We start from the raw sequence: 20397 nt of genomic DNA, 5'->3' as shown, positions 1-20397 counted from the left end.
CTGGAGCAATATATAATAAAAGAAGAAAAATCACTATTCACTTGATTTGACCTTTGAACTTTTGACATGACTGTCTGCGAGAAACAATTCCCGATCATTGGGCACATTCCTACCAAGTTTGAAGAAAATCAGCCCAACTGTTTTGAGCCGCTTTTAACACAGAATTGACGATTTAACTCACCCACACTGGTCACTCTCGTTGAAAGATACTCAAATGATAGTCAATATGGGGTGACTTCTATTAATTTTGCGAAAATAAAGTTTCTGAGCTGGTAACCCCTGTTCATGACAATACCGCACATGTTTTTTATTACATGTTAATCAGCATTCCTACACCTCGTCACCAACCCGCCTGATCTGTAACACTAACTCTGTCACCTTTGTCGACAGATTACCAAACAATCAACGACTACAATGTTGTGGTACCACTAATCAGTGGTCTCTATCTTGTTTGATAGATTCATACCCGTAGGTAGCGACAAACACGTCCTACACATGCAATGAAACACGAAATAAGACTCACAGCTTATAGAAAGCACTTCAAATCTTGCTCTCAAGTTCTCCAACTTTCTTATAAGTTGAAACATACTCACCACAAAAGCAACAAGCAGCAAGCTCAAATAATAGTCAATATAGGCTGACTTCCACTAATTTTGCGAAAATAAATTTTCTGAGCTGGTATCCCCTCCCTTACCAAAACTCGTCATTGTTGTAGCATTCGCTCTGACCATTTGGCCCAATGAACCCGCTCTCCTCCCTTTCCTATTACAAAGTTTTGAAATTCGCAGTGTTTTTAAAACGGAAGAAGACAAGAATCATTTGGGGGGGGGGGGGGTAGGCGGGTGGGGTGAGGGGGGGGGGGGGGGGTAACTACGATATATCGGCAGCCGCAGCATGGATTATTGATGTGACTACAGAAACGTTGATCTCGTATGTAAAATATAAATCTATTCCTCACACAATTTTGGCAAATTCGGATTGGCCAAACTGTCACTCCTACGCAGAAACAGGTAAGCAACGTTTTTAGAGAAGTTGCAACATATTTACTAATATCAACTATAGTCTGATATATATATTTCAGCTGAAACATCTTACAGCTTACTCCGCGATTAGAAACTGCATAATTTAAAATTACAATTAAAGTTGCCTGTTTTGCGATCCGTCAAAATGTTTTTCTTTCAGATTTTCATTCAAAGAGGCTAATAGTATAGGTTCGTTGTAAATATTAAACTGATGGGGCTAATCGGGTTAAATCGAGTAAATGATGCACATGATGCAGTCGCCATCTATCATCGGAGTCTCAATGTAAACATCAGACAACACTTGGTATACAACAGATAAAGGAACATGACGATGAAAAGTAACCGTTATCAGATCTTGTAGAAAATATGAAAGTATTTCTTAAACAACGATGTAGCAATGTTGATACGAAAAACTGAAGGATCGTTTTACAGAAGCAATTCTCATTACAGGATTTAATGGAAAACCCAACATAGTTACCGTATAGGCACAGCAGTAGGCGGTCCAAGGGGTTCAATGAAGCAGGGCCTCCAATGTTCAGGGACCACTGAATACTAATATCAGTGATGTTTTGTTTAAATAATTTAATGAGTGCCAGCAAACCTATATGCCTTGGTCGGTCTTATTTCACCAACCAACCGATTTTTGTAGTTAACACACAAAGTAGATGCCCACAAGCTTTCGTAGATATTTTAATTGATGACCCGTTATAAACAGTGCATCCAGCAGGATTTATGACAGTTAAGTTTCCACTTCAAGCACATTCCTGAAGCAACTGATCGTAATTGTTGGTAGATTTCTGCCCACGATCAAACATGAAGAAGTAGAGTTTTGACATGTCGTCCAAGTCTTAATTTGATTCTTAACATGATAAGCTCATCACTACGGTGCTTTTTAGTGGTAAAAAAAGTCAGTCGCGTCACCTTGAGTATTGACTCGAACAATGACTTAACAACACAGGCATAACATAAATTAAAACACAGGAGGCATCGAAAGCCTGGTGGGGTCCTGGGGATAATTATACCAATGGGAACCCCGGTTTGCTCTTACCATCAGAATGAATATACACTCTATTTTGATTCCATGTTTACCTTGAATGCCCTTGAAGGACCTCCAGTTGATCCTCCTTCGTCAGGCCTGTATAGGCAAGGCGGGCCACCGATTTGTAAGACAACTGTCTGGCTGTCTTTAGCAGTCACTATAGCCTGATAGTTTATAAATCTACTAAATAACAAGACATGAATGAACACAAGTCATGTAACGTCATGTGACTGCACTCTCGCATGCATATACTGATTACCTAATTAACATTATAACGGGAAATTAGCACTTCTTCAAATGCTGAATAATTATGTCATACATACTTATTTATGCCACTCGAATCAATTCCTACTACTTTAAAACTGATGAAAACAGTTCTCTGTCGATGTAGTACAGTCAAGAGTCACCATTTTGTTGTAAAGCGCCATTATGGCTCGGTTCTGCAACCTCCATGATTGTATATTTTCAACATGTTTGTCACAAGGTATCTGTTTGTCGAAAACCGCAAAAACACATTCTCTTTTGCAAATGGTATAATGTTCACCCACTTTTTTACAGATTGACTGGACTATTATCCTCAAAACCCAAGCCCCGATGTTACACGTTCGTTTCCATTGCTTGGGGGATTAATTGCCACTATTCCAGAAAATTCCTGGCCAATGAGTGGTTCGTGGTAACAGTAACTCTACTGAAAAAGGTCGACCTTCGGACACTTTCTTCTATTGCCCGTTCTTTTAATGAAATATTATAGTTTCAAGGTGTACTCAGAAATACGAACTCATCTTTTAAAGATATATTGAGTAACCTTATCAGAAGATAAGCTATATATTACTTTCAAATGAAATGATATTGTATAATATTTCATTTATTCCGTGTCAGATCCTGGCAATTGGTATCTAGTAACAATTCAAAATTGAAACTAAGACACGTATACCTGTATATTTCTTCTCTGATAATTAATAATAAAGTATCACCAAATCACTCATGCGCATCTCTCTCGAAGGTTTCTAAGATTGTGTCCGTATTAGATTGTAACAAAGTTGAAGGTGACAGTTCGCATCTACGTACAATACGTTTACAATTTCTTTCTTTTAATCACTGACCTAATGGGCGGATCAAGGGGGCGGGCGGATCCAGGGCGTCCAGACGGCCCTTTTTTTACAGGAAAAAAAAACATTGTTCTATACAATACCGTAGAGAAACTAAATAAAAACGGTCGTGGTTGCTCTTCGTATTCACCGAAAGTAGCATGCTGAAATAGCGCAAAGAACCAGAAACTTCCCACGACAAGTTCAACAAGTTTTGCTTAATTCAGCCATCTCTCCGAAACACCTTAATATGTCCCTATGCTGTCAGCGATTATATCTTACCCTAGCGAACCAATTGGCCGGCCATTGGGTTTGTTTTGGTGACAGTAAGATTACAGCGTCAGTCAGTCATATGATTTTAAAAATAGCCTACCAAGGATCTCGAATTGAAAAAATATTATATTTCTTTTTCTTCCTTTAACAACTAAGAGGGGCTGAGGAGAGCAAAGTTCGCTATTTACGTTAAGCATGAACTCGCAAGATAATAGGATATTCATATGCAAATTGCGAAGCCTGGAAAATAATTTTTGACAAATATAAGATAGTGTCGCAAACATATATACCCCCCCCCGGAAAATAGTTTGCCCCCTCAATACTTAGGCTGGCTACTACCTGATTGGACCCCCCCCCCTCCCCTTGGTTTTTTTAATCTGCGTCCGCCCAGGACACTGCAAAGCCTTTATATCGAGGCACGTTTTGTGCAAAGATGAATATGTAGGCTTACACGAATTGTTTTTTTTTTAATAGTGCTTACACGAAACTAAATATGAGACTGACCTGCGGTATATTACTAGAGCGGATCACATCTGGTCGCGGCAATCATGCATGGTGTTTGTTACATATCAGAACCGGAAAACACGCTTTAGATAATCGTACCAGAAAATGTTTACTATCGAAATGACACGATGCTCACTAATATTGGATACTATTCCTGACTATATCCATGACTTGTGATCAAGTTTTTCTAACGCTCCATCTGTATCTGAATCTTGGTCATTTTGTCTTTAAGATCATCTTAAATTGAAAACTGATAGTTTCACACCACGCAACCCGATGTAAATAATCTAATAGTTTCACACCACGCAACCCGATGTTAATAATCTCTGTCCAGCCGAGCAGTTGTGTACCAACACAAACTACTATCAACGTAACTCACAGTAGTTCCTTAAGTATATCAAGGTGACGTCAAATATCTAATTAGGGGTTAATTTTGACCCCAATATAAAATGTAAATCGAATAAAAGTATATGTTAAAGCAGTAGAGAGTGCTACGAATCTGCAATACTATGACCCTGGCCAAGACACGGTTCTTGAGGGTGGTGCGTCACAGGTTAGAGTAGGGGCATGTCTCTCACAGAGTGGCAAACCAGTTGCGTTTGCATCCAAGAGACTTAGTCAGTCCCAACGCAACTATGCTAACATCGAGAGGGAAGCCCTAGCTATTGTCTTTGGCATAACAAAGTTCCATACGTATTTATATCGAAAGGACTTCATTGCAAGCAATGAGTTACCACAAGCCATTGGAGATGATCTTTAGAAAACCAATATGGAGTGCTCCACCAAGATTGCAGAGAATGCTTGTGCGCCTTCAGGAATATAACTTTAAAGTGGTTTACAAGAAAGGTGCAGATGTTGTAGGTGCAGACACACCCAGACGGTTCCTAATGCTAGTGATGTATATGACGTTGATTTAGGTGTATCGGGTGATGAAATTGAAGTCCAGCTATGTGACTTCAGTAGCAACGAGCAACGACAATTGGATGTAGAAGCAAATAACGACAGTAGTCTGTAAGATCTGATCAAGACAGTTATTGAAGTATTGGACATGCCGTGATGACTTAGGTGTTGTAGGAAACTTCGTTTTCAAAGAAAACAAGTTGTTTTGCCCACCAAGATACGAAATTCTGCATCAACTCCACCAGACTCTCAGGGAATTGAGAAAACTAAACATGTGAAAGTTGCCAAGAACATTAGCCTAGACAGTTATATGAGCCACTTCAACTACATGAGATCCATGGCTAAAATTTGGAACTAATCTGTTTACAGTGCAAGGTATTCAGTATGTGATTGTGACTGACCACTCCAAATTTTAGGTAGTTTATCAACTGACAAGTACCACAAATGAAACTGTATCCAAAACACTGGCAGGGCATTTTAGTATATTTGGACCACCAAGAGAGAAAGTACCAAACAATGGTCCACAGCACACTGGGCAAGCGTTTTAGCAGTTGTGTGAAACATGGAACATCTCACATACTACGTCGTCACCCCACTATCCTAGGTCCAATGGCTGGCAGAAAGTATGGTACAGACCAATAAGAATATACAACGCCTCAAAAGGTGATCTAGCATTGGCAATGCTGAGTCATAGAGCTACCCCAATTGCAAGCAATATGCATCACCAGCAGAACTCATTCTCAAAAGGTCCATTGGGACTAAACTGCCATCAACAGGTTACTTCCAGGCAAATTCACAAGATGAGTACACTCATCAAATGATTAAGGATAAACAGGTTAACACCAGAGAGTTGCACGGCAGGAATGTGAGAAATGTGGTGCAGGAACTTTAATTTCTGAGCTACAAGTGAATTAAAGAATAACAGTCCTGGAAGAGGGTGACCACAATAGGATCGACTCCGATAATTATCAGAGTAATTGGTCCAGAACCAAGGTCTTATCTTGTAGAGACAGCAATTGGATCAATATTGCGAAAACATCCATTTTAGAAACTTAGCAGCACCAAGCATACATGAAAACAGAGAATAAGACGAACGGAGTGAGGAACTAGATGAGAAGAAAACATTAACTTAAAGTTTCTAGGTCCCTCAGACCCGAAGTTGAAAAGTGATAAAGAAACCGATCAGACTGTTGGAACAGAGAGTGATTTATGGACTATTTGAAACTTGTTAAGACATGGACTGTTAATATGATAGAACAGAAAGTAGGAACAATGGATTAAAAAGAAAAGAAAAGTGCATTTGGACAATGAACACTTGCAAATATAACTAAAGGCAGTAATTCATATATTCAACTGCATTTATTGAGATATATAACACCTTGATAACAATAAGCGTGCGTTCTAGAATCAGTATAACTTGTAAATTTGTTGAAAAGAATTTGGAGTTTCAAATTTGTTGCATTAGTGCTTGTTTAGGAATTAGTAATTATCAACTTGATCTGAAAAGAGGGGGATGTTGCATTATGACACATATCACAGTTGATTGTTACAGTTAGTTCTTAATTAGCATTGCTGCCCTCTATTTATATATATGAATTGTGTATTTAGTTACAATTGCTGTTAGTGGCTGCTAAACAGCTATGTGGATACTTCACAACAACACGAGGCACAACGTTAAAGACAAACTTATGAAAGCAGAACTTAAACGTTGAATTATTTTCTGTACTAGGATAAGTTGATAACACTTCACTTAGTACTTCCGTTTACATGTCTTAAAAATACAAAAAGTAAGCACATTTAAATGCACTGATTATACTGTAATATTATGTGCTATAAAATCAACTCTTTTGAGATCGGACACACACAAAAAGAGCACATAAAAACAAAGCATTTCGCTTTGCACCAGTGGCGGCGCCAAGGGGGGCTGGGGGGGGGGGGGCTTTAGCCCCCCACTGAAGTAGTCAGCCCCCCATTAGCCCCCCCAACTGAAATAGGCAAAAAAACCTCATTGAAACAATATAGCCTACCCAAATTTTGTCAGCCATAACGCAGTGCTACAATGGTCAATGGAAATTTTGATGAATTTTTCACATGATAATAGTCAGTGACTCAGTTGTGGTGCAGGAAGCCTTGTTTTGGTGACTAATAAAAACAATTCAGAATCCAGCTTTATACGCCAGGTGTTGATGAGTTGTTTCTCAATTATTTTAGTGATACGAAAACTGTGAATTGGTATCTTCCATTCTAATTTGACTAAAGTTACTCACAAAAAAATGCATATTTTTGGAGAAATTTTCAGGTGACAAAAGCCTCGCTAAATGCCATCATTTTGCATGTAGGCCTTTCCAGGATTGGGAAAAATTTCGAAAGGGGGCACCCCCTCCCCTTATACCCCTCCCCCAGGACGGCGATCACTCAATCTTGTAAGCCACCCAAAAAATTGGCTCAGCCCCCCCCCCTTAGCCTCCCCAACTAAAAATTCCTGGCGCCGCCACTGCTTTGCACTGTGGTATAAACGAAACGCAAAACATGGCCGATGTCGTGTATGGCAACCACATAAAAGATGCATTACACGTGCACTAAAGAAAGTTTCGTAAAAGTTTGAACTAGAGATCATACAGCGATACTAGCTAGCGTTCTAAATCTAAATAGATAGTGTTACATTCTGTATATAAAAATGATGTGTGCCATTGAGATTTTGCTTGACACGTAATGTTATATTGAGACAGTTCATCTTTTGTTACATCTAAAAGTTACATAAACCTAAATCTTACATATTTGCTTGTATGAACGCGCTGACGAAGAGAAGAAGGACAGCGACACGAGGAACATGACCTGTTGAGAAAATATAAGACCAGTAAGATACTGAATCAGGAGAGTAGCGTACAATAATTCTGTTTTCGCTTCATTTTAATATCTATATATCTATATAACTATATATAACTATATATATATATAACTATATATATATAACTATATATATATATATAACTATATATATATAACTATATATATATATATATATATATATATATATATATAAATTGATTATGTTATCTGTGGTATCTCTCTTAAAGACTAAAAGTGTTCTGGCACATCATGCAAGACTAGAAATGTAATAAGTTCCGTCTTCTGCGCTTCTACATCTATAAATATTTCAATTAAAATGACTATTAAATTACCAGAACTGCAAGTCGGAAGAGAAGATGGCTTCCATTCATTTGTTTTCTCGCATATAGCCGATGCTGATCCGTTTAGTTCCAAATCTCCATCACATGAGTAAGTAATTGTTTCACCTTGACTGTAAATTTTTTTAATTGGTTCGAGAAGAAGCGGACCAGTGGTAATTTCCGGGGCACTGCAAATAACCTCTAGTAAAATTAAAGTTAGAGAAAAATAAATGACGTAATGTCTAGTTAAATGGGCAGGCTTAAACTGGACAGGTAACTCCGTAGCGGGTGATGGAATGTGGTATTTAATGTTATGGTTAGTTGGTAATTCGCAAATATAAGCCATTATCATATTTAACATTTCTCAACATCACTACATGGATACGCGTAAAAGTATGTACCTGTACCCTCAAAAAGCACACGGTATGCTTTGTATAACTGCAAAATGAACAATTCAAATTAAAAAGCACAAAAAATAATTATAATTAACTGAAAGTATTTTAACGACTAACCTACAGAATGATATGGCAATTACTACCTAGATTTGTTTGCTCTTGCATCCGTGCACTATGTGTGATTCATGACGTGTGAGAATAAAACATAATGAATTCACACAAACTAAAATGAAAATTATATGCATCGATTATTTCGAGTCCATGCATTGTCAGTGAAGTTCTTACCATAACACCTATATACTCCACCACCATTACTCCAGATGCCATTTTCACACGTTGCTTCCGTTGTACCATTCAATGATGACTTGGAGTCACAGGTGTAAAAAGCAGTTGTACCGTGATGATAGTGTCCGGAAACTTCGCCATCAATCGGAGCACTTAGTGGATCACAGTCCACTGGGAAATAAAAACGACAAACGTTTATGTTCAGATGTAGCATTAATCATTCCTTGATGATAACTTTTATCTTAAATAGAATTTATTACGTACTTAACTTGCAGGGGTGTTTTTAAGCGAATTTAATGCGCACATGCACCGTTATGGCTGTCTGCATTATATTCATGGTGAATCAAACAGAATGCAACAGAAGGTAACTTCTAATATCTTCAAGCGTTTACATAAGTTTCTGCTATTATAGATTGAGATATGAGAGAAAATGAGAATTTACAGACTTATCTGATTTTGATACTATAGCACGATTTCTTGGTGTACAATGGAAATCGTATGATATACCAATAACGTTAAAAAATCGTAATCACACCTCCCCCCCCCCCCCCCACCTTTCACTGATCTTTATTTGGACAAGAGGGCATTTATCTGCAGAACAGTGTAAACATATCACGAAGTAAGAAAATATAGCCAACCAACCTCATATTTTTCATGACCATTGAAATGTCTTGTGCATGGAAGCACAGATACATTCTTTATATTAAGTAGATATGACGCTGTTTTACTAATGGTAAATTCAACTTAGGGCGTGATTCCTGTATGCTTTTCAACCCTAACTTACCCTACTCTACCGTTCCCTACACTACCCCACATATACATATATCAACTTCCATTAACATGTAAATGTACACGTGTTTGACCCAAGATGATTTCGTAATATTAAAAAAACAACGTGTTGGTACTAAAAAAAAAGTTTGAAGATTGAGGAAATTATACTTACAGTAACAAACATTTGGAATAACACCGCTGATAACGCTATTGTTACACTGCAATTGGAAATCATGTTCTTGGTTAAACGAGTAACCATCGTCGCAATGAATCTTAATGGTCTCTTCGTGTGTGAGTACTCGATTACCCATGTGGTCAGAATTACCAACTGCTGGAACCAGGCAGTTAGCTAGAACGAGAAGGAATCAACAGCTGATTACATTTTGTGAGTTTTTTTTTTCGATCAATCAATATCCTCTTGGTGATATTCAAAACGATTTATCATCGTTGCTTTGCTGAAGATTAACTCATATCAGAATCCATAAATTGTCAGTGAAATTCTTACCATTACACCTATATACTCCACCACCATTACTCCAGATGCCATTCTCACATGTTGCTTCCGTGGCACCATTCAATGTTGAATTGGAGTCACAGGTGTAAGAAGTAGTTGTACCGTGAAGATTGTGTCCGGAAACTTCGCCATCAATCGGAGGACTAAGTGGATCACAGTCCACTGGGAATTGAAGACGACAAAAGTTTATGTTCTAATTCGGATGTAGCATTTGATCAATCCTTGATGATAAGTATTTATCTTAAATATTATTTATAACGTACTTAGCTTGCACCACTGTATTTAAGCGAATTAAATGTTTACTTGCACTATATATAGCTGTCTGCATTATATTCTATATATTATAATATAATAGTAGCACGTCTTCTTTGTCCACCATGGGGATCGTATGATATACCAATCATGTTAAAATCGTATTAACATCTCCCCCTCCCGACCTTTGTTTTGACAAGAAAGCATTTATCTGCAGAACAGAGTAAAATATATCACGAATTAAACAAAATTAGTTAACCAATTTCATACTTTTTTTATGACCATGAAAATGTCCGGTCGTAGCACAGAAACATTCTTTATACTAAAAAGATATGACGATGTGCTACTAATTGTAAATTGTACTTTAGGCGTGATTCCTGTATGCTCCTCAACCCTAACTTACCCTACTCTATCGTTCCCTACCCTACCCCACACATATCAACTTCCATTAACAGGTAAATGTACACGTGTTTAACTCAATAGGATTTCGTAATATTAAAAAAAGATGTGTGTGTGTACTAACATAACAGTTTGAAGATTGAGGAAATGATACTTACAGGAACAAACATTTGGAATAACACCGCTGATAACGCTATTGTTACACTGCAATTGGAAGTCATGTTCTTGGTTAAACGAGTAACCATCGTCGCAATGAATCTCAATGGTCTCTTCGTTTGTGAGTACTCGATCACCCATGTGGTCAGAATTATTAACTGCTGGAACCAGGCAGTTAGCTAGAACGAGAAGGAATCAACAGCTGATTACATTTTGTGAGCTTTTTTTTCGATCAATCAATATCCTCTTGGTGATATTCAAAACGATTTTATCATCTATGCTTTGCTGAAGATTAATTAATAGCAGAGTCCTTGAATAGTCAGTGAAATTCTTACCATAACACCTATATACTCCACCACCATTACTCCAGATGCCATTTTCACATGTTGCTTCCGTTGCACCATTTAATGTTGAATTGGTGTCACAGGTATAAAAAGCAGTTGTACCGTGAAGATAGTGTCCGGAAACTTCGCCATCAATCGGAGCACTTAGTGGATCACAGTCCACTGGGAAATAAAGACGACAAACGTTTGTATTCAGATGTATAGCATTTGATCATTCATTGATGATAAGTTTTACCTTAAATGGGATTTATAACGTACTTAGCTTGCACCACTGTATTTAAGCGAAATTAATGTTCACATGCACCATATATGGCTGTCTGCATTATATTCTATATACTATAATATAATAGTAGCACGATTTCTTTGTCTACCATGGGGATCGTATGATAAACCAATTACGTTAAAATCGTTTTTTAATCTCTCCCTGCCACTCCCCGACATTTTATGTTGACAAGAAGGCATTTATCTGCAGAACAGAGCAAAAAATCACGAATTAAACAAAATTAGCCAACCAACTTCATACTTTTTTATGACCATGAAGATGTCCGGTCGTAGCACAGAAACATTATTTATATTAAATAGAGATGTGCTACTAATTGTAAATTGTACTTTAGGCGTGATTCCTGTACGCTCCACAACCCTAACTTCCCCTACTCTATCGTTCCATGCCCTACCCCACACATAACAAATTCCATTAACAGGGAAATGTACACGTGTTTAACTCAATAGAATTTCGTAATATTAAGAAAAAGATGTGTTTGTACTCGAATAAAATTTTTGAAGATTAAGGAAATTATACTTACAGTAACAAACATTTGGAATAACACCGCTGATAACGCTATTGTTACACTGCAATGGGAAATCATGTTCTTGGTTAAACGAGTAACCATCGTCGCAATGAATCTCAATGGTCTCTTCGTGTGTGAGTTCTTGATCACTCATGTGGTCAGAATTATCAACTGCTGGAACCAGGCAGTTAGCTAGAACGAGAAGGAATCAACAGCTGATTACATTTTGTGAGCTTTATCGATCAATCAATATCCTCTTGGTCATATTCAAAACGATTTGTCATCGTTGCATTGTGTAAGATTAATTTATATGCAGGAACCTGGCAGTTTACTTCAGAACAAGCAGAAATAGAAGTCATGTTTAAGTTTTGTTTCAACACCAGGGTCTTCTGACAAGATAAAGAAGACAAACACACGTACCCTTGAATGCTCTCATCGCTCTTCCTTATATCTTACCTCTCCTTTTTTGTGTCTATTTTGCTCTATCCATTGCTCATTTGTCCAACTAAACTGTGCCTCTTAATTTATGTTAGGTTCGTTTCAGTTAGCCTCCGAGCCAGATCCTGTTAGGATCGAAATGTCAGGCCGTCTAGATTTAACATACAGGATAAACAAATAACAAAACTTCGACAAACGACATGCTTGTTGTATAGGTTAAGTACAGAAAACACCATGTTTGTGTGGTCTGCTTAAACTTGGCGCGTAACCAGAGGAAACTCGGAGGTTGGTGTGGGTTGAGGTGGGTGCAAAGGAGCAGATTTACGTCTTCGGAAACCCTGGTCTAGACAGGCTCGCAATGCATAATTGTTAATACAACGTATGTGCAATGTAACTTATACATAGCTTGAGGTTGATGCAGGAGTTACACTAACCATGTAATTAAAATAGAATATTGCAATACGCACCACAAATAATTTGGTTTCATTCGTGAAATGTTTCTATTCAGTCTCTTGGTTACTTTTTTTTAGGCTGATTCTAAGAGCCAGGTATATAGGAGGCCAATAGGGGCCCGGACCACATGACCAAATGGTAAGTCTTGTCATAGGGTGGGGAGTAAATTTTTGATTATAACCTCTTGTTAAAACTTTCCCTTCTGTTTAAAAAAGTAAATATTGAATAACGATCATTTAAATAACGTATATATATAACGTACGTAACGTAATAATTGATATATGGGAATAGTGAACCTACAACAGCTTTATATAATGTGCATTGTGACGTCAAGGTGTTTGAGAGGATTTACTCCAAAACTATTAAAAATGTTTTTTTTATATTTTTTTGGTATCAAGTAATGAACCTGATGACAGTATATATGGAGATAAGAAAAAGGGGTTGCATGTAATTCACTCACAAACTATTACTTCTTATCTTTATTTATTTTTTCTTTTGAAAACGACAGTTTGTGGGCCGGAGAAAGTTAACTTGTAGTGGCCCAAACCATTCACTGTGTAAACTGTGTAGCATTTATGAATCCATGCTAATTAGGTTGACCTTACATTGACCTCGTATATAAGTCGAGTCACTCTCTCTCTCTCTCATATCTGCTGTCATACTATGCTATATTGCTATATTGAAAGATTGCTATATCTATATTGCTATTTTGCTATATACTATGCTATATACTATGTTATATCTATGCTATATTGCCCTGTAACTTTTACTATAGCTTAGTAGCCGTTTGTCACGCAATGGGTCAAGCGCATGGTATTCGTTGATTTTTGTTTACATTTGACAATATTGCGATTCAATTGAGTTGTTGAGGGTAAGTCATTCCTAAAGCCTTTTTCAAACTCACGTTCAGTTATGTTTACAAATTATATCCGCAAGCGCCTCGTTTGAACATTATTTAGGAATCTGCATGTGAATACTGTTTCCCTTTATAATTGCATTGAATGAGCCTAACAGCAACTCATTGGCTATAGACATTCCTTCGGACACAAAACTTAAAATGTAGTCAACGTTGTCACGTAAATGACCTAATAGTACCAAGTGATCACACCCCAACAATTTTCAGTGATCAACTTTACTACTTTGGCAGATTTCGTATAGTTGTTGAAAACGCTTTCCCAAAAATGGAAACCTTTTATGTCAATTTTCAAGCGTTATGAGTGCATGAAAGTACAGTTTTATGATGGTAAAATTATGTTTGAATTAAAAGCAGAATATTATCTTGCAGTTTAACAATATCTGATTTATTCAAAGCCCTTCAAAACATTACTATATCAAATATACGACCATCTTTTAACCATTACTCATCTCGTCGCTTCTATCATGGAAGTGGTCTCAGTGAGCTAATTTAATTTCCAGGTGTGCACCCTACAACTTACGGTAACACACGGGCACAGAGTTCCATCCATTTTCTGTACAAGTCATAGCTGATGAAGCGCCCGGTCCTAAGCTAAAACCGTCATCACATGTAATCGTTATGACATCTCCTTCGTTGTATGGGCCAGGGTAACTGAAGGTAGCATTACCTACAGCTGTCATGTTGCATGAAACTGGCAGACAAGAAAAACGCATCAATAACAACAACAACAACATAATCATTTTCACGAGAACAAAATGTAAGACATATTTTCAGCAATTACCAAGAATTCGCCCAAACACTTAACTCTATCATTGATTGGAGAAACCATCATACATCCCCTACAGCCAACAACCCACATAAAAAAATATATTTAAAAAAACAAAACATGAAACTACAAAATGTACAAGTATGCATGGCTTCATATTCAGCAGTTTCCAAGTCTATTCGTTGTTTTATATTTGTAGTTGTTATATAATGCAATGTCTGTGTAGTAAGATAAACCAGTCATCACATCGGACGGACGGAGAAAGACGACCAAACAAACGGCCGACCAAACGAACGACGACAGAAAAGAGAAAACGATTCAGAAGATATATAAATCAGATCACGAATTACCTAAACAGTTTGGTATTGTTGGGGGATTCCAAGTATCTGGTTGATCACATAAGGAGACACTTGCACCAATTAACTGATGCCCCTTCGTACAGCTATAGGCCAAGATTTCTTTGGCAGAGTAACTCGTTTTATTGGGACTCAGGATGAGCGTTGGCGGTGTCTCGGGTCGTTGACATGTAAATACTACATAATTAATAAGGAGGAAAAAGAAAAGGAAAAGAATCATTTTTACTGCATTTAGGTATACATCAATTTCGCTATTGTACTATACTCCAAGCCTATATCTTTTACAATCTGACACGAATGTTCACCCATGATTATATATCTGAGTTATATCTGTTATAACTGTGGAAAGTATAGGGATATTGAGTGAGAGGGAGGGTGCTGGCTAGAATATGTTTGTCTCTTGATACTGATATGTTTTAAAAAGGTTTATAGAGGTCTAAAGAAATATTTTTATGCTTGAGTGTATATTTACCTTCGCATGAAGAAGGCGGCAGGGTCCAGCTGCCACCGTTACATTGGTTAGATGGTGGTCCACCAAAATTTCCGTTACAAGTGAGGTTTGCTGAGTCGCCATCACTGTAGCAATCCTTATCGGGTGAAAGGTTGATTTCAGGAACAAAGTATTCAACAGAGCACTCTGCCAAAGTGAAGAAGCAATCAAGTCACATCAATTAGTTATACCATAGATTTATTATGGCAGAGTGTATATACTAACCACAGGAACACCATGTACCTATAGACCATTACAACATATTATGTAGAATCAAAGTACACATGGCTAAGAGCTAACACATTAAGAGACACATAACTCCATCTGTAATGGTCAATATTGGTAAGCAATGTTAACAATGAATAACAAAACATTCTTCTATCCTGAGAGGGGGTGTAGGAACCTAAACGACAGTCTTGCTTCTTTAATGTTGTGCAATTTACTCTGAGATACTAGATGAACTCATTTTAAAGGTATATAAAGAACAAACAAAATAAGTACTAAAGTGTTCCAGATTTCGCGAGTCATGTAACCAGCCATTTCCATATATAGTGGAACCTTAAGAGAGCAGACATAGCTATTCACTCACATTTAGTCAATTCACTTTAGAGCCACTGCTCCTTCCTTTAATGCACTTTATTGGAAAGAGCATTTAACAGTTTAATATGACAAGTCATGTATCGTCCTTGCTGTACCTCAGCTCTGTTGAGGTTTTTTTTTTCCGGTTACTTCGTTATCATGCTCGTGTTGGCCCATTCGTGATTAACATATTTTAGTTAATGTATTGGCGAATGAATTTATTTTACAATGGCTTAGAACCATTTTCTTCCATGAGTCGTTAGTATGTATACAAACACTTGGGGCTACCGTGGCAACAGTTTGTATAGTGTTACTTTGTGAAGTTCATGGTATTACAAAGGTTCTTCTTTAGGCTCAAAGAAGTAACCTATGTTTTTCCTTATTTTGGGGGTTAAGCTCGGATGTAACGTCCATATAGAACATGTCATCACATCCTTTTATATCCTATTTCATGTGATATACTGTGCCTTTTCTTGTTTCTTGATGATGAAATTATTAGGTTCAAGCATTTATGTACTGTTAACTATACTGATATGTTCAATCTATATATATGTATATGTATTTGTATATATATATATGTATATATGTATATGTATATATATAAATTATATATATATATATATATATATATATTTATATATATATATATATATATATATATATATATATATATATATATATATATATAAGCTCTATAGTTATAGGCTCTATATATATTGGCTCTCTATATAGGTGATATATAGGCTATATATAGGCTCTATATATCGGCTATATATATAGGTTCTATATATAGGCTCTTTATATAGGCTATATATATAGGCTCTATGGCTATAAATATAGGCTCTATATATAGGCTCTGTATATAGGCTATATATATGATTTTTTAACGTCCCAATGTACCTTGGCTCAGTACATGTCGGAAGCGTTTTGCTTTGGGAAATAATTTTCCTATAAGGTTCAACTTTGAGAGTAACTGTGTAGCAGGTCCTGCCATAGAGACTCAGTCTAAACAACTCAAAGGTGTTACAATCCGTAAATATATTTTACCTCTTCAACGTTTTTATGGCTGTTCCGTTGCTCTTATGTTTGTGCAAACAGTTTTACGATTATATCTTAGAAACTTCAAAATATACTTCAAATATACTCTATATTATATCTACGTAAGGGCATTTACGTGTATACTTGACCCCATAGGAATGAATCCAGTGGATGTTAAGCCTCTGATGGCTGTTTGACGCCTATATATATGCTATCACAGGGCCAACAAGATTTGATATGTTTCATTTATTGAAACTTTTAGAGATGTAACGTATATGATGGAATTGTCTGTTAAATGTCTTTTTTATTACTATCTTCATAAATCAAGCCTGTCGACTTACGTATTTCGAAGAGCAACATTACACACTTTCAAGAAGACCCGACTGTTTATCGTGTCCTTATCTCACAATATGGTTGGACATTAACTGTAAACCCTCTTACCTTTGACGTGGCTATCATCTCTCCCTTCCTCAATCAAGTGGATCACAGTGGCTGCTCTACGGTTTCATCATAACAGACCTTTATTTCCACTTCTATAATATTTTGTTGAATTTAACTTTTAAATGTAAAATTCTGTATGAATACTTAACTGTCAATGTTCTCTTTATTTACAGTCAAAACAAAACTTTCTCAACAGATATATTAGTTTCCTCCCTGGATGAATGATTAAAAAAATTATGACGAAAAAAATAATTTTCAGCTGAATTGACATGATAATTTCATCTGCTCTGCTTTTGCAAAATGTATTAACAAAATAACACTGAACTAAAAAATAAACTAGTTGCTTTGTCATACAAAATACTATGACGGTGGGACTTTGGGCAGTAAGTTGCTGACGATTCTTACAGCAATTTTCTTTAGGATGTCGGAATTTGGACAGTATTGTACAACTAACAAGACTAGGTTGAAAGCCGGAAGTTACCACATGAAAATAACACACAAAGGTCGTTCTACTTGCATACTGTATGTTCAAATATTTAAACGATGCATAGTTAAATCAATAAAAATAAAAATAAACCGTTTGGGACATTCCTTAAGAGGAGAGGGCTTGTCAATAGCTTCATGGTTTTATATGGAAGTTATGCTTTCGCATATATATATATATATATATATATATATATATATATATATATATATATATGTATATATAAATGTATATATGTATATATGTGTATATATATATATATATATATATATATGTGTATATATATATATATATATATATATATATATATATATATATATATATATATATTGTTTTATTGTGATTACACAGTTTGTGCTTTGAGTAACATACCTTTGGGTTGACATTCCGCTAAGGAGCATCCTGTGTACGAAAATAGTAATGACACCAATTGTAATTCACACGATAATGTATAATATATAACGACCAATAACTGCATGATACAGTGAAAAGTAGTGTTTCAACGATATCCTAACTATCGCCTTACTTTTGGCCCCATAACCGATATTTCAAATCCCAACTATCGGCCGATATCGATAAAAAAGGGAGCGTAACATCAACCCATATCTGTGTAAAGTTTCTTTTCGTTTCATCACTGCTCATTGAATGACGTTTCTTATTCTTATGTATTCTATACAAAAAAGGTACTGCACGCACGTAAAAATACTGGCCTACAAGAAATGTACACCAGGCATGACGGTCCAGCTCAAACTATTTAACATGCCCGTTTAAGTGTATCGCTGGGGAAATGGACGACGTCGCCTCTTTCAACAGAAAACTTTTCAGCAGTTCGAAAGGCCAAATTGATAGAGTGTTATCCCATTTCAACCTGTGTAGAAACAACGTTGGTGAGCTACATTATAAGCGCAGCTCTGCTTTGCATCGTATAGAGTACCCCAAACAGGACCATAGTAGTGTGTTGTGTCGACGTTACGCGTGATCGAATGGCTGTTTCTTACGTGGCCGTACGGTTAAGGACGTAGTTTGTAACATAGGCTTTGACTAGTTTATTAGAGCGCCGAATTGTGATTTAAATGCATTAAATGACACACTGAATGAGCATTGATTTCTAGACCAAAATATTTTCAGGTTTACCCTTGACAAATGCATGATAGTTTTGAAGGAGCACTATCGGTTAAACATGCCGTTCGAAACTGTTTACAAAGAAACTTTACATAGTTGAAGTGTAAAAAATAGAAGTATACAAACTTTGCATTTATTAGTATTTAATTGGATAGCTCAACCCAAATCCGCCCACCCTGGCCTAGCTCACAACCAATAGAGGTAATATCTGATTGGTGTAGTCACTTCCAATCTTCTCTTATATCTGAATGGTTATGTTATGTCAATCAATTTTATCAGGAAAAGAAATTACCTGAGATGTTACGGTCCTAACCAAACACAAATAAATCATCGTGATACTTATAGCTACAGGGTAAACAGGACTTATGCAGTCTTTTGAAGCTGTTCAGAAATTTGCAATTAATGACAAAAAGATATTGAAAAATCTTTTACAGAAAAATCAACGTGCAACAATTTAGTAATATTTTACTTGGCTAAATGTAAAATCAACGTGCAACAATTTAGAAACACCTTACTTGGCTGAATGTAAAATCAACGTGCGACAATTTAGTAATACCTTATTTGGCTGAAGGTAAAACAAAGTATTGATCTTATTATAGCCCGAGCGTTTGTAATGTAATTTCGACAACGTAGCACCATGCCGCTCAATGACTTATTGCTCGCCTACAAGTTTACCTTAATAACATTAATAACATCAGCATGATGTTTAATTAGTTCTGCAACATGCAAAAACGTAATTTTTGCAATTTTCAGTAGCTCTGCACACACACCCAATTTAGTAATGATTTGCAAGTTTCAGTAGCTCTGCACACTCACCCCATTTACTAATGATTACTGCGAGGATCAGATGCTCAATCAAAACGCGAAACATCTCTGCGACTATCATATTTCCCAACCGTCGATGTGTGTCTGTAAATGCGAACTGAAATCATACCGTCTGCAGGAAGTTTTTGTTTGTTTGTTATATAGCAAGTCCTTGTCCGTAGCACTAACAATAAAAGTATGTTTAAGTAGGCTTATACCCACTCGATGCTTTTTTCATGACCAAGCGACGTACGGTGTTCGGGAAACTATTACGTACTCTTGCGATCAAGGTTACAGTCTAACACGGGCATATATGGCTTTATGTGACGTCCAAGATGTCTGTTATCTTTATACAGTACCTGTTTGCCTTAATCGGTAAGAGGCATACAGACCAAGAAACCCACTGGGATTCGAACCCGGGCCTCCCGCTGTAGACGCGGACACACTAACCATCTATAGAGGCTATCGACGCTGATTGTATATGTGTAGAGGTTCGAAACCGGTTAGGGTGGTCCCGTGTTCCATTCTTTAATGTAGAAGTACCTTTGGGGGGAGTAGAAATATTTGATAACAGAGGTCCCTTTGGTTGTAATATAAAAGAAATAGCACT

The 20397-nt window shown here is 36.7% G+C and overlaps 1 protein-coding gene across 5 annotated transcripts; it reads right to left on the bottom strand.

The window, feature by feature from the left end:
- Window positions 1-6166: 6166 nt before the first annotated feature.
- Window positions 6167-19943, bottom strand: LOC139978574 (complement factor H-like). Of its 5 annotated transcripts, XM_071988892.1 has the most exons (13): window positions 19800-19942; window positions 18234-18263; window positions 15302-15466; window positions 14824-15006; window positions 14228-14398; window positions 11916-12092; window positions 11104-11274; window positions 10771-10947; window positions 9953-10123; window positions 9620-9796; window positions 8677-8847; window positions 8009-8197; window positions 6167-7661 (listed from the first exon to the last, which is right to left on the bottom strand). In XM_071988892.1, the coding sequence occupies exons 1-13, from the start codon at window positions 19867-19869 to the stop codon at window positions 7597-7599; spliced, it is 1917 nt and encodes a 638-aa protein (XP_071844993.1). In that variant the 5' UTR covers window positions 19870-19942; the 3' UTR covers window positions 6167-7596. The 5 variants fall into 5 exon arrangements, with proteins under 5 accessions (XP_071844993.1, XP_071844995.1, XP_071844994.1 ...); XM_071988894.1 differs by lacking the exon at window positions 9953-10123 and having other exon boundaries at window positions 19800-19943; XM_071988893.1 differs by lacking the exon at window positions 11104-11274.
- Between the last annotated feature and the right edge of the window lie 454 nt (window positions 19944-20397).

This window comes from Apostichopus japonicus, chromosome 13 (assembly GCF_037975245.1).
Source record: "Apostichopus japonicus isolate 1M-3 chromosome 13, ASM3797524v1, whole genome shotgun sequence".
Classification (NCBI taxonomy): Eukaryota; Metazoa; Echinodermata; class Holothuroidea; order Aspidochirotida; family Stichopodidae; genus Apostichopus; species Apostichopus japonicus.
This window is presented reverse-complemented; position numbering and strand designations above follow the sequence as displayed.